Here is a 22,476-nt window from a genome sequence, read left to right on the forward strand (position 1 = left end):
CCTGTCCCTGACATCCTTGGACAGCTCTTTGGTCTTGGCCATGGTGGAGAGTTTGGAATCTGATTGATTGATTGCTTCTGTGGACAGGTGTCTTTTATACAGGTAACAAGCTGAGATTAGGAGCACTCCCTTTAAGAGAGTGCTCCTAATCTCAGCTCGTTACCTGTATAAAAGACACCTGGGAGCCAGAAATCTTGCTGATTGATAAGGGATCAAATACTTATTTCCCTCATTATCATGCAAATCAATTTATAACTTTTTTGAATACACCTACCATTAAAATTATAGACTGATCATTTATTGGTCAGTGGGCAAACATCGAATACTTTTTTCCCTCACTGTATATTGTATCATTAAACTAGATTCAAATAAATTATGGAGGAAAACACCTGTTTTTTCCTATTTATCTTTCGGCAACTATTGTCTATTAATGTAGCACAGTTCTGCTTTTTCTGCAGTAAAAATAAAAGTATTACTTCTCTATTTTAGTACTAAGTCGTTTCATTTGTGTTAGTTGCTTCTCATCTACAGCAGTGAAGTGAAGGCGTGTTGTGGAGAAAATGAGGCTCATTTTACTTCATGTAATCTTTCTGAGTTTCTCCTCTTGTCAGGGAGACATTTCCTGTAGGAATGAAGCTGGCGCTCCTGTAGACTGGTAGGTTTACGCTCGTTAGCAGGCTGCAGTAACTGAGATTCACAATATGACGAAGCCCTTTGTAGAAACAGGGTAGAACGTGTCACAAGAATTTAAAAATGGCACACTGTGTTTTCTGTCTTGCCTAAAGGCTTCATTCTTTATATTTTCTCACTTCATGGAGAGAAACAAATTGAAATTTCACTTGTCAAAATTCATTTGGGCAATTTATAGACATTGTTGTTGTTTTGTTTTATTCACCAAACCCTTTTTATGAATAAAGAAAAAAGTTCAAGCAAAGCACAGTCAGTGTAGTGTGTATTTTTAAATGTGGGAATCCTTTAATACTGAATGACCCAGATAGACTTCTTAGAAATGATGGCTTTATATTCCCTGAGGTGAACAAAGCATGATAACTGCCTTCTTTTGGCAATTTCACATGTTGTTGCTGTGACAACACAGAAAAAGCACCCTTTAGAGAGAACCAAAAATAGCTTGAAATAATCAAAAAATAAATGACACTTGTTATCTAGAGGGTATAGCTTGTTCTTAAACAGTCAGCCACATGAGTTCCTCCCTCTTTATTTGCATTTCATTCATGTCTCTCATAAAGACTCACTTTGTGGAGACATTTGCCATGTTTGTGTATGTGTTTGTGTATATATACGGAAGGGATTTGTATTTTATGTATTTATTTATTTAGTTAGTTTCTTATCTTTATTTCTAGGTTCATCATTTACAAGTTGCCCAAGTACAAAATAGGACAAATTGGAAGTGGAGTGGATTACATGTACCTGGACTCTGTGGCTAAAGAGTGGCAGTTGAGTGGGTTTCTGGTCAATACGAGTCAGGGGGCTCTTGGGAAGACACTGGGCCAGTTGTACGAGAGACAGGAATACAAGGTGAGGTAAAGAACACAAAGTGTACCAGGCTCTCAAATAGCCATTCTTGATGCTGCTCTACAAATTCAAGGCAATCTTAAGACATATCTTGGTGAATATTAACAGCTGCAGGCCAATTTCAAGTATAATTCATGTGTGATGCAGAAACAACACTTTCCATTGAAAGCAACAGCTGCTGAAAGCAAAGTTTCATTTCTTGTTTTGTGACCATTTGAGGTATAGATGAGGACATTATTATCCCCATTTCTTTTTTCTTTCAAACAGTCAAACAGCTCTGCATATATGCTATATAACGATGCTCCTCCCTTGCTGGACTATATGAAGTATCATGGACACACAAAAGGTACTTGCATCCATACTCTACTACTCCCGATACAACCAAATATTTCTGTGCTGTATTTATTCACAAATGGTACTTCTAAAGCAAGACCCGAATAATAAAGCTATAAATTGTATCTGAAGGCTGTATCCTGCGATGATCTTGGGGGAAACAATAGTTAATATAAGCTAATAAGTACATTTGCAGCCTGGAGACCTCAATAAACACTTTACACTACAAAATGAATCCAGGGTGCCTTCTTGTGTATTTTCACGTCATGTCTGTCAGCAGGTTTCTGTGATCTGGCAGAGGTTCCCTAGGTTACATGCCTCGTGGGGATGTATATATGTTACATTATGTGTAAACCCCTCCAATCCCTCACAGAAATTCCAGTTCCCCCACATCCCCTCCCCTCGTCCAATATTTATCAGGCCTTGGGGGGAGGTGCAGGGTAATGGCCCCAGTCCTGATTAGCACTGTTGACTTTGACTTTAGCTTTGAAAAAGTCCAATGCTGTACACCAAACCTTGGATAACATTTCCGCGCATACAGATATGATATTTTAGTTTTTCTACAAAGGTCATGCCACTGAGTTACTGTTTCCCCTGAGCTTTAACAAAGTGGAAAGCTTAGAATTATAATCCTGGTTCATTGAAGAGATTGCTAAACCATAACTTACAAAACATTGCCTTCATAACATAGCTTTTTGTGTAATTGTGGCTACACAGGGTGAACTGCTTTTATTTCTTATTGTGGCATAATTTCTAAGGCAAGGAAGTTGGTGAATATAATATGGTTTGGTAATTCTTAGGAGAGTATATGTTGGCTTGAGAAAGGTCTAATGATTGGCCCTGTGTTCATAGTCAAATATTTAGTCAGAGAATTAAGTTAGAATGTGCCATTTTCCAAGTTCAACACAATGCTTTTAGACTGTCCCTTTTCTCATTGTGTGATATCGGTGGAATGGATTGAGTTTTCATGAGCTGTGCATCTCCCCACAGGAGTGCTACACTTTGACCAGTTCCAGGGCTTCTGGCTCAGCCACACTGTGCCTCACTTCCCCCCTTTCCCAGAGAAGGGCTATGGTTGGCCATCTACAGCGATGCGGAACGGACAGACAGCTTTCTGTGTCACTTACAAATACGGACAATTCGCTCAAATAGGTGAGGAGCGCAACCCAGCCAAGAAAGTGTGTGTGTGTGTGTGTGTGTGCGCGCGCGCGCTTGATTTCGGGGCCACATTCTCTTTCATCTTGGATGCAACTTTTGATGTCAAATTATTCTCATTGTTAGTGTCAAGCACTGAGCTGTGAAGTCCACACAAAACAAATCTGGCATGGTAAACTTATCCCCATTCATGCAATATATGTATGACCCCATTTGGCATGGATTGTTCTGGAACTTGCAAAGTGAGGTATATATAATCCATATTTGTTTTTTGTTGTGTCAGTGCCTCAGAGTTTTATGCATTTAAATGAAGATTTTTTTCCCACTTATCTATGCTACACACAGGTTATTTTTGTGGGAAAATCTATATATTAAAACACATGTATTAGTGGATATTGCTATCAATGGCTGATATTGGCATACTTTGTGTTTGTCCAGCTGAGCAGCTGCTGTCCTATAACCCCCGTGTGTACAACTGCTCCTTGCCTGAGGTCTTTCAGCATGAGCTCCCCAGCCTGGCCTGTATCTGTGAGGGCTCCAAGATGCCCTGGGTGCCCGGGAAGAGGGTCAAAAAGCTGGTCTCTGCTGGAGGGGAGAGCTTCCTCAGCCTTGCCAAATCCAGCTACTTTGTTGATGGTGAGGTTGATTTTCCCTTTCAAAGTGAGCCTGATTATAAGAAACGGACCAAGCAAACATATTTTGAAAGGACACAAACTGCCTTTTTAAGTTTAGACATAATCTTTGCCCTGGATTAAAGTGAAAAGTTGATGAATGTCGGTGTTAATGATGATATATTGTGGGAGAAGTAAGGTAGATTGCGTCTTGTCACTTAGTTGCCGAGATGGCACAGGAGCTCGGCCAAATTTAGGATCCTTCTTGATCAATCAGAGCTTTGAAGATAGTTATAGGAAAAGGGCCTCACCTTGAAGAAAGAAAAGAGCCTCTCCCATAGGTGTTCAGTTGGGTTGAGATCTGATGACTGGGAAGGCCAGATACATTTTCATACATGCCACACAGCATGATAGGGTTTTAATTGCTTAACTCTGTACCATGCACTACACCTTCTCCTTCTCCTTCTTCTCCTTTAACATAATTCACAAGCAAATTGTGGTAACACTTTACAATAAGTCTCTCACTTACAGTGTATTTACATAGTAGGTACTCAGTAACTACCTTAGTAGGGCTATATGAAATCGATGTTGCGGGGAACATGGACGGAATCATGGAATTCAGGGTGAAAAACTGAATCAGTCACTCGAACACGAAAGTGAATAACACTGATAATCTCGTTATCATGGCACCTGTCAGTGGGTGGGATATATTAGGCAGCAAGTGAACATGTTGCCCTCAAAGTTGATGTGTTAGAAGCAGGAAAAACAGCTGCAATGCTCTTGGCACAGATTCTACGAGTGTCTGGAACTCTACTGGAGGGATGAACACCATTCTACCAAAAGATATTCCCTCATTTGGTGTTTTGATGATGGTGGTGGAAAGCGCTGTCTAACACGTCGGTTCAAAATCTCCCATAGGTGTTCAATTGGGTTGAGATCTGGTGACTGCGATGACCATAGCATCATTTTTATACTCATCACACCATTCAGTGAGCCCTCGTGCCCTGTGGATGCGGGCATTGTCATCCTGGAAGAGACCACTCCCATCAGGATAGAAATGTGTCACCATAGGATAAAGGTGATCTCTCAGAATAACTTTGTCATGATTTGCAGTGACCCTTCCCTCTAAGGCAGCGTTTCCCAAACTGTGGTGACCCCCCAACTCTCATGCCATTTTGGCCTGAGCCCCCCACCCTTTCCCCCGCTCTCACGCAACTTTGCCATGACACCACCCCCCCCACTCTCATGCCATTTTGCCATGCACCCCCAACCCCCCCGAGCTTTCACGCTTTTTTATGGTCCTCCCCCTTCACTAACACTATTTTGCTGTGACCTACTTTCCAGTGGGGGCAAAGGGGTACTTGGGTCCAAAAGTTTGGGAACTCCTGTTCTAAGGGGACAAGTGGACCCAAACCATACCAGGAAAATGCTACCACAGCATATCAGAGCCTCCGGACCCCCTCACTGTAGGGGTCAAACAGTCAGGCCTGTACTGTTCTCTTGGTGTCCCACGCATGACTCACCTGACCATTTAACTTTTGTCCACATGTCTGTAGACCAGTGCCTATGGTTTGTTCACCACTGAACTCTCAGATGTGCATTTGTCTTTGTAATGAGGGGTTTATGCACTGCAGCCCTACTATACTATCCCTCTCTGTGTAGATCTCCACAGACTGTTCTTGCTGACTCAGTCTGATCACTTCCTGCATTGACATTCTGAGTCACCTGGGAAAGCTCTTCTGGCCTTTCTTACATATCGCAGTCTTGCACGCACATCATGGTCATCGAATGTACACTTTCAACCACAATTTCCAAACCTATTTACTGATATCTTTCCCAGATCTAAATGCAGATGTAACTTTAGTCACTGTTCCTATTGAAACACTAGCCAGTCTCTGTGAATGAAGCTACTGCCATTCGTGCCCCAATAATGACCCCCTCTTTCAAAGTCACTTAGATCCTTTCCTCTTGCCATCTTGATCCAAAATCACGGTCAACTGGGCCTGCTCAGCATTTTTATACATGCCACAGAACATGATAGGATGTTAATTGCTTAATTGAATCATGCAGTATCGACCTGTTTGGAGGCATCTGCTTTCATTATGTTCCTCAACTCATTTTTTTCCTTTAATTTGTCACCCGTCTGTATATGAAAGCACTGTGAACTAGTACAGTGTTTGTATAATAAGAAGCTTCAAGAAACGCACATCATACATGTCCTGTAAAAAAATGTAAACAATAGAAAAGCATCGCCTGCCTCTTGTGCCGCTTCACTCTTGCTACTGCAGCACCAGTATCGATTGAGTGAAATCAACGACAAATAACTGAATAAGAGTTACAATGGTGAAGGATAAGAATAAACATTTTCATACTGTACAGTCATGCAATGTACATTTGTGTATCAAGTAAAGAAAGGACACACAGCATATCAGCATCATCAACTCCTATTAAATAATATTTCATTATATTGGTATTTACATGTTATGAAGTTAAAAAACTAAATATGACAAACATGACATGAATTTGATGCCACCACAGTATGTTAAAAGAGACTGTTGTGATGGGACATTGAAAACGATTGGTATGCATGTAATTAATAATAATAATAATAATAATAATAATAATAATAATAATAATAATAATACCATTATTATTACTACTACTACTACAATGTATCCAAGGTGACAAACAGAATTCATTAATAATTTAAATATAGTTAAGCAAAATTAATTAATAATTAGTTAGACTAATAAGAGACTAAGATACTTAGACTAATATATATATATATATATATATATTTTTTTTTTTCATGACTGTTTCTTGGCAACTGTTGGTAAAAAGGGCGAGGAGCGCAGCAGCGGACTGTCCCACTTCTTTACAGACTTTGTTTTGTTAGATTTTCTTTCTGCTCATTTTGTACAGACTGTGGGTACAGACATATTTTTTAATCCACATCACAACATCTACGGCATTTGAAAAGCTGTTGGGTTGAAGTGAGCCCCGCAAATCAGAATGATATTTAAAAAAAATAATAATGACATACAGTGAGGGAAAAAAGTATTTGATCCCCTGCTGATTTTGTACGTTTGCCCACTGACAAAGAAATGATCAGTCTATCATTTTAATGGTAGGTGTATTTTAACAGTGAGACACAGAATAACAGCAAAAAAATCCAGAAAAACGCATTTCAAAAAAGTTATACATTGATTTGCATGTTAATGAGGGAAATAAGTATTTGACCCCCTATCAATCAGCAAGATTTCTGGCTCCCAGGTGTCTTTTATACAGGTAACGATCTGAGATTAGGAGCACTCTCTTAAAGGGAATGCTCCTAATCTCAGCTCGTTACCTGTATAAAAGACACCTGTCCACAGAAGCAATCAATCAATCAGATTCCAAACTCTCCACCATGGCCAAGACCAAAGAGCTGTCCAAGGATGTCAGGGACAAGATTGTAGACCTACACAAGGCTGGAATGGGCTACAAGACCATCGCCAAGCAGCTTGGTGACAAGGTAACAACAGTTGGTGCGATTATTCGCAAATGGAAGAAACACAAAATAACTGTCAGTCTCCCTTGGTCTGGGGCTCCATGCAAGATCTCACCTCGTGGAGTTTCAATGATCATGAGAACGGTGAGGAATCAGCCCAGAACTACACAGGAGGATCTTGTTAATGATCTCAAGGCAGCTGGGACCATAGTCACCAAAAAAACAATTGGTAATGCACTACGCCGTGAAGGACTGAAATCCTGCAACGCCCACAAGGTCCCCCTGCTCAAGAAAGCTCATGTACAGGCCCGTCTGAAGTTTGCCAACATCTGAATGATTCAGAGGAGAACTGGGTGAAAGTGTTGTGATCAGATGACACCAAAATCGAGCTCTTTGGCATCAACTCAACTTGCCGTGTTTGGAGGAGGAGGAATGACCCCAAGAACACCATCCCCACCGTCAAACATGGAGGTGGAAACATTATGCTTTGGGGGTGACAACTGCACCGCATCAAAGGGACGATGGATGGGGCCATGTACCGTCAAATCTTGGGTGAGAACCTCCTTCCCTCAGCCAGGGCATTGAAAATGGGTCGTGGATGGGTATTCCAGCATGACAATGACCCAAAACACACAGCAAAGGCAACAAAGGGGTGGCTCAAGAAGAAGCACATTAAGGTCGTGGAGTGGCCTAGCCAGTCTCCAGACCTTAATCCCATAGACATTCTGTGGAGGGAGCTGAAGGTTCGAGTTGCGAAACGTCGGCCTCGAAACCTTAATGACTTGGAGAGGATCTGCAAAGAGGAGTGGGACAAAATCCCTCCTGAGATGTGTGCAAACCTGGTGGCCAACTACAAGAAACGTGTAACCTCTGTGATTGCCAACAAGGGTTTTGCCACCAAGTACTAAGTCGAAGGGGTCAAATACTTATTTCACTCATTAACATGCAAATCAATGTATAACTTTTTTGAAATGCATTTTTCTGGATTTTTTTGTTGTTATTCTGTCTCTCACTGCTAAAATACACCTACCATTAAAATTATAGACTGATCATGTCTTTGTCAGTGGGCAAACATACAAAATCAGCAGGGGATCAAATACTTTTTTCCCCTCACTGTATCTTAATGTTTCAGTGTTCCCCACAGCTACTGTATATTCATAAAAATGGGTGCTTGAACGTCAAAAACAAAGTACAAGCTTATAAAACAAGATATCTGAAATCATGAAAAAATGTATTACTCATAATAACAGTGTAATCATGCATTGTTTTAATGTACTTAATGTGTAATAATGATTAACGGTATATCTAACTACACAATTGTCTGGTAAGGATGCCCACCGGGAGGCTACCTTTGGAGCAATACCGGGCATGACCCACATTTTACACATTAAGTACATTGTAATAATATTTAATTAAACTTTACTTATGAGTAACTTCAGATGTAGTTACTGAGTAGCTACTATGAAAATACACTAACTAGGGGAGACTTATTGTAAAGTGTTACCAATTATATTTTGAAAAAATTTAAATGTCCCACGCCAAAGTTTTACATTTGAGCGCTTTGCTTTTCAACTGTTTGAAGACCTTTTCTCTGGCTTTTTTCACTTCTTGTCTTCACTCATAGAAAAAAAAAAAAGTTTTTGAAATGGATGTATTTTAAAATCATGAATCTATGCAAGAAAGTCAAAACACAAACAGACAATCCAACTTGATATCTACATTTCAGTTGCCTTTGTTTTGGTATTGAAAATACAATTGGGAACATTGCAAAGCCCGAGTAATGATGAACATTTCAAATTATTCTGCTGATATTCCTGTTCTTTCATTTTTGTCATATACAGACATATACGCCGGCTGGGCAGCAGAAGTTTTAAAGACAAATCTTTTGACAGAAACTTGGCAACGGAAGGAGCATGAGCTTCAGTCCAATTGCTCCCTCCCAGAGCACGTCTTAAACATCAAAAGAGTCAAATTGCCTGGCCCGGTTCTGTTCTATAATAACTATGATCACTCCAAGTGGTGCGTCTCTCAGAACTATGAAGATCAGTGGGTCTGCATCGGAGATCTGAACCGGGAAGACTGTCAGAAATGGAAAGGAGGTGGACTCCTTTGTTCACAAAACCTGTTTATCTACAGAGCTTTCCGGGATGCTGTGTCCTGGTATGTCAGCTGCAAAAATGAGACTCAGGTGTAGGAGTGGAAAAGGTTTGGCTCTTCAGAAAGAAACTCGGGCCTAGTCCCATGAGGTGGTTGGAAAATCCCGATGTTGGTCTGACCTTTGCAAATAAAGAGACTTATTCAATTCAGGCATTATTCAATTTGTCACATTGTATTTGCTATTTTCAACTAATCATTGCTTTGCCCACATGAACACAATACAAATCTTCCATTATCAATTACAATATGTAATGTGTCGCAGCTGTCACAAATATGACCATATGTGCCACACATATGGTAACACGTTTTGCAGAGGGGATGTAAAATAAATACAATAATATGTATATGTGCAAAAATACTTACCCTTATGAATAAATCATGCATAATCAATGGTAGTCTGTATGTTTTTTTTAAATAATTGGCTAATTATGCACTAGATTTAAGTGTAATTTGGGTCTGGCCTACTGGTTCATTTAGACTTTCATTGGCGTTATGGCTGCTAAACAGTATGCTCAGATTATTATTTTTTCGTTGCTGAAATTATTTTAGAATTGTGGAAATTCCAGTTAAATAACTTGTTACGCCAGTCCAGCAGCTGTTCAAAGATAAGTATTTCTGCCTTTTGATGCAACACAGTACGAATGTAGATGTACACCTGTAGTGCGGTGAAGACTGTGGGGTTTCAGAAAGCAAATGGAGAAATATAAGATGTCTGCCTTTGTAAGTCTTAATAAGGTGAGTACAATGATCATGTCTGTGTAGAGTCACTGTACCAGCTGTTTTGTCCTGGTACATATAAAAGTCTAATGTGTGACCCTTTTATACCTGTGGACAAGCAAAGCTGCATTGATGTCTTTTTGTCAGAGAACCACACTATAGATTTTGAACATAGGATTGTTCTAACTGTCCAAAGCTCATAAAAATGTATTGGTTTATTTCACACACACACACACACACACACACACACACACACACACACTCACTCACATTCACATTTTGATATGTGTAAAAGAAAAGCTAGTGATATTTCTGGATTTCTTTTAAGGAAGTTTGGCAACAGTTTCAGTGTCTTTTGTGTGAAATTCAAAGCAGAAGTTATTTCAGTATCTTCCCTCTGGTCTTCAAAGACCAATTTGTGTCTCAGGATGATGGTAAGGTTTTTTTGTTGCTGTGTTGTTTTATGTTTGTTCTTTCAAATTTGTATAATTTGTATATGATTGTTATTTGTACCAAATTAAATTACATTATGTCTAGGGGGGTGAGAATTTCTAGTATTGGTCAGTATTGAACTTTTCCATTCATTTTGGCTCATACAGGGTCTGTCTGCCTTTCTTTCTGTCTTGAGGAGTCTAGCAGACTGTTCCCAACACATTTGATTTCCCTGCCTTGACACTTTCAGTGGATGAGGTGAACATGGTTACATTGATAACTGTTTCTGAGAGGTTACAGAATTGTTGAGGTAGAATTGTACCAAAGTGTTTGACATATCTACTCATTTGCTATATAGTTGATTATTAATTAGCCAATATAATATGTTAGACTTGCATATTGATCAGCATTTAATGAGTATTCATTGATTTCTTCCAATTATTCCCACTTTCAGTTTCTTTGTTCAGTTTCAACTTAAATGACTGTAGCTATTTTTCTCGGGGTTCAGATCCTTCACTGAGTCTGGGGATCCTCCGTATCTCTGTCACCTGTTTCTCTGTATTATTTTATTACCATTCTCTAATAAACATCTTATTGATTCACTGTTTCCTCACAGATTGGATTTCTTACACTTGGTAGATTTCACCATTTATTTCTGCTGTCCCTACCTGCCTTTAAAGGTGTAATTAGTCTTGTTAATCCATGTCCGCTTCTCAATTCAATCATGGAGATCTGATGATGAATTGTGAGTTTATTATTAACTGCTTTCCAAAGAGGCTCGTTAAGCTGCAACTGGGTGTATTTAAAAAGGAATGTGGTTGGTAAAGCGTGATTTGTAATTTAATTGAGATTCGGACATTAACAACGCTAATTACAGCTGTAAAGGCAGGTAGGGATAGCAGAACTACACTTCAAGATCTCCCAAACCTAATTATAATCAGTGCTTGAAATGGAAACTAAAAAAGTGCCAGTACTGAATTCCATAGATAACATACTCATGTGTAGATACATCTTTTGAACTGAAAAGTGCCCACACTGAGAACTGGTGTGCCCTGGTCCATTTCAAGCACTTTTCAAATCCTATGAAATAGTTCCTCATTCGAGATTAGGTTCATACGTCTTACATTTCCTAAATGCTTTCTTTCATTTTCCTTTCAGATCTCAGTTTTTACCAAGATCCTAAATTAAAACTAAAAGTCTTTCTTAGATCAGCACAAATTAGTTTCATTAGGATATACACTCACCTAAAGGATTATTAGGAACACCTGTTCAATTTCTCATTAATGCAATTATCTAACCAACCAATCACATGGCAGTTGCTTCAATGCATTTAGGGGTGTGGTCCTGGTCAAGACAATCTCCTGAACTCCAAACTGAATGTCTGAATGGGAAAGAAAGGTGATTTAAGCAATTTTGAGCGTGGCATGGTTGTTGGTGCCAGACGGGCCGGTCTGAGTATTTCACAATCTGCTCAGTTACTGGGATTTTCACGCACAACCATTTCTAGGGTTTACAAAGAATGGTGTGAAAAGGGAAAAACATCCAGTATGCGGCAGTCCTGTGGGGGCGAAAATGCCTTGTTGATGCTAGAGGTCAGAGGAGAATGGGCCGACTGATTCAAGCTGATAGAAGAGCAACTTTGACTGAAATAAACACTCGTTACAAACGAGGTATGCAGCAAAGCATTTGTGAAGCCACAACACGTACAACCTTGAGGCGGATGGGCTACAACAGCAGAAGACCCCACCGGGTACCACTCATCTCCACTACAAATAGGAAAAAGAGGCTACAATTTGCACAAGCTCCCCAAAATTGGACAGTTGAAGACTGGAAAAATGTTGCCTGGTCTGATGAGTTTCGATTTCTGTTGAGACATTCAGATGGTAGAGTCAGAATTTGGCGTAAACAGAATGAGAACATGGATCCATCATGCCTTGTTACCACTGTGCAGGCTGGTGGTGGTGGTGGGGGATGTTTTCTTGGCACACTTTAGGCCCCTTCGTGCCAATTGGGCATCGTTTAAATGCCACGGCCTACCTGAGCATTGTTTCTGACCATGTCCATCCCTTTATGACCACCATGTACCCATCCTCTGATGGCTACTTCCAGCAGGATAATGCACCATGTCACAAAGGTCGAATAATTTCAAATTGGTTTCTTGAACATGACAATGAGTTCACTGTACTAAACTGGCCCCCACAGTCACCAGATCTCAACCCAATAGAGCATCTTTGGGATGTGGTGGAACAGGAGCTTCGTGCCCTGGATGTGCATCCCACAAATCTCCATCAACTGCAAGATGCTATCCTATCAATATGGGCCAACATTTCTAAAGAATGCTTTCAGCACCTTGTTGAATCAATGCCACGTAGAATTAAGGCAGTTCTGAAGGCGAAAGGGGGTCAAACACAGTATTAGTATGGTGTTCCTAATAATCCTTTAGGTGAGTGTATTGTTCTCACAGCTGGCCCCTGGAGGCCAGTAGAAACTTCTAGAAGAGAATATAATACCACTAACAATTCCCAATAAAAAGCTGATATACATATACAGCTCTGGAAAAAATAAGAGACCACTTAACATTGATTTCTGAACTTGGAGTGGTCTCTTAATTTTTTCCAGAGCTGTATAACTATCGCATGGTAGGGGGAAGCTAAGTAAAACAGCAACATCTGGTGAATCACTAATGGTCTCACGCCACCACATCCAGAGGTGTGATAAAACGTGCAAAACCCAAAAACAAAATGCAGGGCTGTGCAAATGAACTACTCCAAACTGACAACGGAAATCTACTTGATGTTACAGTTGGATTAGAAAAGCCAGCGCAGTGACCGATTGTGTTTGTGTTCTTGTCCACGACTAGGGCCCGGGGTGGAGAGAGCTCTCCTGCTCACTGCTGCTGCTGTTTTGCTGTGTGTTCGCTGGCAGTGTTGGAGTGTCCTGCAGGAATGAGAACGGGGATTCTGTGGACTGGTAAGCAAAGGTCAACTTGTGATCTGTGATCTGAAACAGAACAAACACCAAACTCTTCAGCGGTTAAACCTAGCCAACTACACAAGTCACTCCATCAGGTCCTGTGTCATATACAAGGCCAAACTATGAGCTAATGTTGGGTTTGGGTGTGCTCCATTTTTTGGCCTGTCTTGTGTCACGTAACATATTATCAAGACTGCACATTTTCACATGGCAGGACTCTGTTCCAGTTTTTCACCTCCTCTCTACCTGTAATGCAATTTTGCAGCATTTTTAAAATGGCTATATGCATGTTTGTCACCCTGTAGGTATATTGTGTATAATCTTCCTGATCTCGACCGTAAGACAGGACTGATGTATTTGTACATGGATAATAACAGCAAAAGCTGGAACTACGGGAAAAGGAACATAAATGACCCAGAGAGTGCCTTGGCTCAAACCTTGTGGCCGTTTTTCACGTTTATTGAGAAGAAGGTAAGATCAAAGCAGTGACTGGCATTGCCCAATATGTGCTGGAATATGCTTTCAAAAGGATCTGTATATTTACATGATAAGACCCAGCCAATATCTGGGATGTTTACATGAGCACTGTGTTGTCCTTTTACCTCAGGCAGGCGGTCACAAGGGAGAAGCGACCTAAGCCATGAATAATGAAAGATAACATAGACACCAGTTGACTTTGTGCATGCTTTCATTTTAGAAGCTACAGGAGATTTCTACTGTTCTCATAATACTTGCAAGTAAATAAGTGAAAAATGAAAATCCACGAAAACTGAAAATCGAATTGATCGGCCGCTTCACTGAAGTTGTGATGTTCTTTCAATGAACTTTACCCCTTTGTCTGGTTAATATAGATTTTGTATATGTTTGACATTTTCTAATTCACAGCTAATTGTGTACTGTGACATGTTGTACATTTAAGCATCAGCCTACTCGCCTGCCTCTCTTGGTTGTGTACTTTCTGTGTGCCCGTCCTCACGAAAAATGACCAACTGAATTTTCCTCTTCCTCTTTTCCCTGGACTAGCTTGTATGAGAGTTGATGAAGGGGTTTCCTGTTTCTGTGAAAACTCACATTCTGTGACATGACACAAAAATACCACAAAAATCTGTTTAAATGTATTGTAATTAGTATAAGAGAAGTAGAATACAGTAAAATCCTTTGTATTAAGAGAGGATGTATAATAATGTAAAGTTCCTTATTGAATGTCTATGTGCTTATATGACATAAGGTTGTGTGTGTATCTGATCAATTATTTGTAACATCCTTACAATTGGTGGTCTTAAATGTTAAATTTCTCTCTCTCTCTCTCTCTCTCTCTTTCTCTCCTATATATATATATATATATATATATATATATTACCTTTTAAAAGATTGAAGGCTTCGGATATCTGCTTTACAATGATCAGCCTCCAAAGGAGTACAAAACTGCTCCCTCATCTTTCGGACATAGCAAAGGTGAGTTGGGTCTACAACACTGAAACTTTTTAAATTCTGCTGAACTGACTGTAAATAGAAAAAACAACAATGGTAAATAACAATGTTAATTTAGTTAATGTAATTGCTGCCTTGTTAAAATACCTCTTATGACCAATCACACTGAATGCTAAGTTGGGGTTGTAAATACTGAACAAATAACTGGAGTGTGTTGTGTGTTTCTGTTCAGGGGTTGTGATGTTGGACAGACAGACCGGAGTCTGGCTCACTCACAGCACACCACAATTCCCAGGCAAAACAAGGAGATCATTTTGGCCTTCCAGTGGTAAAAGTAATGGACAGACCTTCTTCTGTGGGACATACAAATATAGCAACTTCAGTGATATTGGTAATGCATCTAAATGATACTGTATCTATACGTATACACACACATTCAAAAAATGTAATTGTGATCATTGTGATTATTTCAAAGTATTGATAACTCCATAATGGGAAATACTATTGAATGTAGTTACACAAAACCCAAATAAAAGCCCATTCTTTGACAGAAGTGGGAAATATTCCCTATTGTTTTTCCAGTTGTATTTTTTTCAAATGAGTCTTGTGAATGGACAAACATGACAGAATAAATATATATATATATATAAGGATTTTTTTCCTCCAAATTATCTATGTGTGCTGTGCATGCTATTGTGTCCCCAGCCATACAGCTCCAGTACATTCACATTTACACCTTTGACTTTCACGTCCCAACAACCTTCCACGATGGCCTTCGCTGTGTGGCTCAGAGAACTTGCTATCCCAGGAAAGCCCCATGGTTTAAGAGGCTGGAAATGAAGTCATTAGCAGGAAACACTTTTATCAGCTTTGCAAAATACTCCAGATTTCAAGATGGTAAGATCTTCATTTTAAATTGAACCCTATTAAATTTCTCTGTATTTTCTTAGTTGCTATTCAGTGCTTGTTCAGTCTACTAGAATCCCCTTCTGAACAAATGGTATTCACTAGCTCCTACAGCGGTGACAACCCCCAGTCTTTATATATTTCAACACTATTTATGTATCTGTTTATCTATGCCAGGACTACCTCTGCAGCTAATACCTGCAGCTCTCTGTGACACTGTGATTTAAGTTACTTCTTCATTGGCTTACTTAAACCAGGGATATCTTTCAAAATATTATATCTATCTGGGTGTGTGAGTTTCTAAAACCTTTCAATTGGTTAGAATGGAACCTCCTTTTCTTTCCTTCTTCCCATTTGTAACTTCAGGACCTATAAGAGTGCTTGGTTGTAATGCATACCTTGTGACTTTTCAGATCTTTATTCTGGTCTGCTGGTCGATTATTTAGGGGATGACATTTACAGCAAAAGCTGGGGGAAACTTCGCAGACCTCTGCCATCAAATTGCTCAGGCAGTCACAAGGTGTACAATGTGCAAGAGATGCAGCTACCTCAAACCCAGCCTTTCGGCACAGCGGTGGATCATTCCAAGTGGTGTGTGACTGATAGTGATGGCCAACCATGGACTTGCATTGCAGACATGAACAGAGAGGAGAGTCAGTCTAAAAGAGGTGGTGGGGCTGTGTGTACAAATGACACTGGAGTATGGGAGGCCTTTAGAAAAATTGTCAACACATATGAGAATTGCCGTCATGTTGAGCTTTAGCTAAAATATATTATATATATATAAATTTAGCAAAATAGCCTTCGAAATGTCATAAGCAAAGTTAATTTATTAGTTTTTGACTGGTTTGAACTTCTTAGTTTTTAAGTGTTTAACCCTTATGCCCCCTTGTCCCACGGGCGGAACTTGGTATAATTTAAAAATACAAGAGCAATTCCAGCTGGGGTTTTAGGGGATTAATATGGACATCATAGGAATACAGGTATGTGACACCTATCAAATTAAAATAAACAAACTATGCTATAATATTCTGCAAACTTGATCATGATTAGACTATATTACAGTACTACCAAGTACTACCAGAAATGCATTTTCTTGAAATGTTGACTGTTTTGACCTTTTCCTCCTCAAGTCTATGGGAAATCTTGATCAACATTTTATGTTGAAATACCACTCAAATTGAAACTTGTAGAAGTTGTTGTGTGAAAATAGCATAATGATAATGTGCATTTGAAAGAACCTAGCCTATGTGGAAAAGTTTTGATAAAAGCTATACCACAAAATATGCACAAAGCATGTGGTACCACTCAAATTAAAGCATTCAAACTGCAGCATCAGTTTCTGCATTGTTGATCATGATTAGACACACTATATTGCAGCACTACCACCTTTTTTCCAATATAAATGCAAGCATAATTATGAAGTACTAGTCAAAATACAACTTATAAGACAATCTGGGTGAAAATTTGATAAAAATTGAAGGAGTTATGATCATTTATTTAAAAACCCAAAACCCAAGTCCATTTTTTCCTTACTTTGCAAGTCAATATCTCCACTGGACTGTGTTGAGTTTGAAGCATGTTCTGTGTGATCTGTAGCTGCTCCTGATTTTGAATTAAATTTAGTGTCTTTCTTTTCTTGCTGCAAGAGAAAATTTTGTGTTGAAACAAAGTGAATTGTCATCAGATTTCGGTGCACTTTGTGTGCTTGTGGATGGGTTTGGGGGATATTGAGAAATGGGTGAGGTACTTTTTCTATTTTAGCAACTGCCAAATTAGAAACTGCCAGTAAACTTTTTTGACCTTTTTTACTTCTTTGTTTGTTGCTTTGCTGTTGCTGTAAGTTTCTATAAGGGAACTACTTTACGATCATCATATAAGGAATGTATCTGAATTATGTTCATATAAGTTACTGCCTATATAAACTGCTCTGCTCTGCCTGTGTGCAGAGAAACTTCTCTGACTGTCAAAGGAAACTGTCAGACTGTTGTTTCCCTCCCTGTAATTGCTTGAATAAACTACTTTGATTCTGCAAACCAACCTCAGCGTGAAGACTCGATTTCTTCCACAAATGTCAGGCCACATTGATTTTTAGTTTTATGTGTACATTTAACTGGTTGGGTGAAACCAGAAGAGTTGGAAGGTCATTATGTTGTGTGGTTGCAGTATGAGAGTTTGTTTGTTATGTAGACTTATATGCAACAATATAACATTATGTGATTGGAATCAACTTAATGTGGTCATTTATTATTTTATTAAAGTGCATTAAAATAGATCGTTCTTTTCTGAGTGAAAACAAGTTAAATGCTTCACTGTGTATTTCTATTATTTTAGATCAAAATCCAGGCCTAGCTTTTGAAATATTTCTCCTACAATGTATTGGATTGATTGACGCTGCCAGAGAGCACTGAGAAATACTGAATAAAGACTGTGTTATGGATGTGCAGACAGTGTGACCAGGATGTCTGCATCTCCAGAACTGCAAAGCAAGTACAGTTGGGAAGCCTCCAGGCTCGCCTTGGAGGTAGTCCAGGCCACCGCTGGGAGCAACTCGGTAGACTTGTTCAGAGGAGTGAACTAAATCTCTGGAGAAAAGTAAGTCGGCATTGATCCTTTTATTAGCCCCTCTGTAGTTTCACACACAGAAGTTGAGCAAGAAACCCACCCTGTCCACATGAATAAAACATAACACTGACACCATACCACCACGACGCCAGGTGGCGCACTGCGCACGTTCAATACATAAGCTCTGAACCCGGAAGTAAAAGTTGAAAGGTCAACGATTAAAGGTGAAATACGGAAAGCACGTGAAAAGATAGCATACAACATGGACGCTGAAGAGGTATGCCTGGGCTCTCAAGAGAAAAGCAAAAAGAAGAAGAAAGGCCAGAAAAAGCAAAAGCATAAGCAGAACAAATTGCAAGAAGAAAAGGGAGAGGAGCCGAAAGTGGAAAATGATGATAAGCCACCGGAAACGGCGTTCCCACCGGCTTTTAGCGTGTCTGTCATCAAAAACAAACAGCGCAGGCACTTCATGTTTTTAAAATACAAACTGGAGAAACGAAAGGTAATATTGAATTCCATGTTAATTAGTACAACATAATTAATGTCAGGGAATTAATATGAACTTGGAACTTAATTATATTTGGATAATGTCCTAGACTACCAGTCAGTGTGACGAGTTTGATGGAGCTGTAGCCTGATGTTTAGCCTACAGTCGGTTTGTATTTGTATTGTCAGTGACAGTTTATTGGTACAATCATGAATTACAGTTCAATTCACTGGTGTTGAAATAACCGCATCCTCGATCATTTACTCTTTCTTCTCTTGCAGGAAAAGTTGGCATTGAAAAAGAAAAGAAAGAAGGAGAGAGAAGCCCTGGGAGACAAGGTGAAATGACGTTTATTGTGTATTTCCTTGTTAAGGGATGAACAACAAAGTAACATTTTATAATCATACAAACTACATGTAGCCTATTCCTTATTGTATGATCCTTTATGTAAATATTCAATTTTGTTATGATGTAATACATATGATAATCATCCTGTTCTTCTAAGCACATCTATGAAATATTATAATCAAAAAATACTTTGAAATGCACAAGCTCTCTTTCTTTGACCTGAACAATGATCTGTTTTGCATAGGCACCTCCAAAGCCTGTCCCTAAAACCATAGAAAACCAGAGAGTCTTTGATGAAACGACCGTGGATCCTGAAGATGAAGAGGTAATTTTCAAGGTTTAGGAAAATATAAGAGGGAATATAGCCTAATATGTGTAGCCGTTCAGTATCTACTACAGGTTTTCCATTTTCGATATGTCTGCATGTATAGCTGTTATGTATAATGTGTTTATTGATTGAATTGCAGTTTAAGATGTATTCATATAACCTGTTACGGATCATGTAGGTATTGGAATACAAACCAGGACATCAAAACTCAAGATTAAAGGAAGACGTTTCCAAATATGTCTCTCTTTGTTATCATAATGCTCTTCTGGACTAGATTTCTGTGTATTGGAAACTTTATTTTATTAATTTAAAAATCTTTAAATTCTTTCCGCAGGTAGCTTTTGATGAGGGAACCGATGAGTTTTCAGCATACTTCAACCGCCTGACGAATCCCAAAGTTCTCATTACGACATCGGATCGACCCCGGGGGGTAAGTGGGACTTGTTGATATTTTACTGGCAGAGTCAAATCCAAATTTGCTCGCTGATCATTGATCTAAATGGGGAAAACGAATCATTCCAATTGTATTGTGATAACATTGATTTCTCCTAATACTTATGTTACAGGTGTAGCCATATAACATTTTTTTTTTTTCCCAGAGGACTGTGCGATTCTGTGAGCAGCTTGCCTCTGTAATACCAGACTCCCATGTGTATTATAGAAGAGGCTTGGCTCTGAAGAAGGTCATCCCACAGTGTGTGGCCAGAGGTTTCACGTACCTCCTGGTAATCAACGAGGATCGCAAGGTGCCCAGTATCCTTTGACTTTGATTTCAAAAGGTATGCTTGACAGGGTCTGTCTTTTTAACAGCAGTATACCCAGAGAACATTACAGTGTATTACCCAGTACTCGATTTGCTGGGGAGCATTTACCCTTTGAGGTATCAGTATTAGTTTGAAATCAATTGTTTGTATCTAGTATAGTCTCTTAATAAAATATGGTATTTCATTGAGCTGCCTATACTCGCATCCCCGGAGTTTTAACTTCTTTAACCCAAACAAAACAGATGGTTTCCTTCTTAGTCATCTGCCGGATGGCCCCACTGCCCATTTCAAAGTCAGCAGTGTTCGTCTTCGCAAAGAAATGAAGGTAAGGTGTACAACTGGTAGAAAATGTCAGCCATCTTGAGGCAAAATCAATGGGAAACCCATTGTAGAAGGGTCTGTATTAATAAGTGGAGATATTGACCACATTCTCAAGTTTGTTAGTCTTCTAGGTGACCCTAGAAGTTTCTAAAGATGGGGAAACGGGTGATTGATCACGAGAACTCTGGTCCTTAGAGGCTTGTTTGTATTTCCCGTTATCTACAGGTTATTGATTTGAGTAAAACGCTGATTTGGTTAATCAGAATTCAAATTTTGAAAGTCTTTAAACTTTTTGATTTGAGCATGAAGTCTAACAGCTGCTGTGTAAGGGTTCATTGGGACCAGGGATAGACTTATGTGAACTTCCTGTATACCACACTTAAGCCTGGTTGTATTTTATTGTTGTGATGAATTGCAGAGGCGAGGCAAGGATCCCTCAGAGCATTCTCCAGAGGTGATCCTGAACAACTTCAGCACACGGCTGGGCCACACTATAGGGCGCATGTTTGCTGCTCTCTTCCCTCACGACCCGCAGTTTGTGGGACGGCAGGTAGCCACTTTCCACAATCAGAGAGACTTCATCTTCTTCAGGTTTCACAGGTAACTGCATCTTTCCATCTGATTAACTTCTGTGTACAGTGTGTAAGCCTGCTAAGAAATTAATAATGAAGATGGCATATACCTCATTGATGTTGTTGCAAACTGTAGACATCCGACCAATTCCTCAGCATTCCCAGTTTATAGGATGGATTTATATTAGTGCTGAGGTGCTCTGTTAAGAGATTTGTTTCTAAAACTTTTATGGTGAAATGTAAGACTAAGGCAGTTTGTTATATAGCCTATATATTTTCCAAATTCAGATATTCTTTACATTGAGAATTAACTGTAAATTGTTGCCCTCTAGTGTCAGCTGAATTGATGGGAAGACATTACTTTGTAACTGGCCTAGGACAGATATTTAGGCTGTGTTTTGTTATTGCTGTTACTAATTCAGCAAAACGTAGGCTATATGTTATAATTTGAAATGACTGAAATATTTGCATGCTAGTTTTACCACAGACTACATCTGCTGTGTTCAGTTAATGGTTTTACATTTTGTCCCTCAAACTTTTTTGATTTAAAATGGTAATTGATACATATCAGGGTTTGTGTGGATTTTTTTTCAAGACTTGCAGAAATGTGGGAAAAAACTGATTTGCCAAGGAAGGCATCCCAAATGTCCTATGCATGTGCTGCTGTGACTACAATAAAACAACAAAGTATTGTTTGCTTCCCCCCCCTTTATCTCCACAGATACATATTTAAGAATGAGAAGAGAGTCGGCATACAGGAGCTTGGCCCCCGCTTCACCTTGAAACTGCGCTCGCTTCAGAAAGGGACTTTTGATTCCAAGTTTGGAGAGTATGAATGGGTTCACAAGGTGAGTTTACTTTCATCCTATTAGGTTAGTATAGTGAATAGCTTAACAGGTTTTGTAATTAATTAAATACAATACAATAGTATTGTGCACAACTGTGGCTATTTTGTTGATTGATGAGTTGCCTCTGGATTGATTATATATAATGTACTTAATCATACTCATTGCTTGAAGCATGTATTATGGTGCAGTTTTATTGTATGATCTAATCATAATTGTGTAAGAATTCATGCCACTAAAGTTGAGCCAGACAGCCTTACCAACAAACCACTTTCCATTGTATTTTGCAGCGCCATGAGATGGATTCAAGCAGACGAAAATTCCACTTGTGAAGAACAATGGACTGCACCCTTCACTTTTTTTTGTTCCCCCATCCCTTGTACACAAATATACAGGAGTGCGTTTTATTTACAAAGCTGTTTTGTCTTACTTTTTACACTCTCAAATGGAAATATTTTCCTTAAACCCATAGTGCAATATGACTTGTTTATTTCTACAGTGCTCAATA

General features: G+C 39.2%; 2 protein-coding genes across 5 annotated transcripts; both read left to right on the forward strand.

Annotated features, from left to right (window-relative positions):
• Nucleotides 1-518: 518 nt before the first annotated feature.
• dnase2b (deoxyribonuclease II beta) lies at nt 519-17,778 on the forward strand. 4 transcript variants are annotated; one of them, XM_066692208.1, is made up of 8 exons: nt 519-655; nt 1,362-1,536; nt 1,801-1,879; nt 2,857-3,018; nt 3,460-3,657; nt 8,964-10,014; nt 10,596-10,686; nt 13,289-13,394. In XM_066692208.1, exons 1-6 carry the CDS (start codon nt 561-563, stop codon nt 9,314-9,316), a joined length of 1,062 nt encoding a protein of 353 aa, XP_066548305.1. In that variant the 5' UTR covers nt 519-560; the 3' UTR covers nt 9,317-10,014; nt 10,596-10,686; nt 13,289-13,394. The 4 variants fall into 4 exon arrangements, with proteins under 4 accessions (XP_066548305.1, XP_066548303.1, XP_066548304.1 ...); XM_066692206.1 differs by lacking the exons at nt 519-655; nt 1,362-1,536; nt 1,801-1,879; ... (1 more) ...; nt 3,460-3,657; nt 10,596-10,686 and adding exons at nt 13,707-13,872; nt 14,772-14,856; nt 15,065-15,223; nt 15,538-15,729; nt 16,152-17,778 and having other exon boundaries at nt 9,859-10,014; nt 13,289-13,398; XM_066692207.1 differs by lacking the exons at nt 519-655; nt 1,362-1,536; nt 1,801-1,879; ... (1 more) ...; nt 3,460-3,657; nt 10,596-10,686 and adding exons at nt 13,707-13,872; nt 14,772-14,856; nt 15,065-15,223; nt 15,538-15,729; nt 16,152-17,778 and having other exon boundaries at nt 9,896-9,999; nt 13,289-13,398.
• A 755-nt stretch (nt 17,779-18,533) lies between these two features.
• Nucleotides 18,534-22,383, forward strand: rpf1 (ribosome production factor 1 homolog). The gene is made up of 9 exons (XM_066691696.1): nt 18,534-18,805; nt 19,072-19,128; nt 19,383-19,463; nt 19,801-19,896; nt 20,066-20,219; nt 20,473-20,555; nt 20,970-21,151; nt 21,845-21,971; nt 22,259-22,383. The coding sequence occupies exons 1-9, from the start codon at nt 18,566-18,568 to the stop codon at nt 22,298-22,300; spliced, it is 1,062 nt and encodes a 353-aa protein (XP_066547793.1). The 5' UTR covers nt 18,534-18,565; the 3' UTR covers nt 22,301-22,383.
• Nucleotides 22,384-22,476: the final 93 nt, after the last annotated feature.

Source organism: Amia ocellicauda, chromosome 19, assembly GCF_036373705.1.
Source record: "Amia ocellicauda isolate fAmiCal2 chromosome 19, fAmiCal2.hap1, whole genome shotgun sequence".
Taxonomy (NCBI): Eukaryota; Metazoa; Chordata; class Actinopteri; order Amiiformes; family Amiidae; genus Amia; species Amia ocellicauda.

Excerpts from the sequence above, each read along its gene's own strand:
- dnase2b (XM_066692206.1), top strand. The coding sequence starts at position 9,973 with ATGGAGAAATATAAGATGTCTGCCTTTGTAAGTCTTAATAAG. Across the intron at positions 14,857-15,064 it reads ATCTTTCGGACATAGCAAAG|GGGTTGTGATGTTGGACAGA; the intron begins GTGAGTTGGGTC and ends GTTTCTGTTCAG. Across the intron at positions 15,224-15,537 it reads TAGCAACTTCAGTGATATTG|CCATACAGCTCCAGTACATT; the intron begins GTAATGCATCTA and ends TTGTGTCCCCAG.
- rpf1 (XM_066691696.1), top strand. The coding sequence starts at position 18,566 with ATGGACGCTGAAGAGGTATGCCTGGGCTCTCAAGAGAAAAGCAAAAAG. Across the intron at positions 19,464-19,800 it reads TGGATCCTGAAGATGAAGAG|GTAGCTTTTGATGAGGGAAC; the intron begins GTAATTTTCAAG and ends TTCTTTCCGCAG. Across the intron at positions 20,556-20,969 it reads GTCTTCGCAAAGAAATGAAG|AGGCGAGGCAAGGATCCCTC; the intron begins GTAAGGTGTACA and ends GATGAATTGCAG.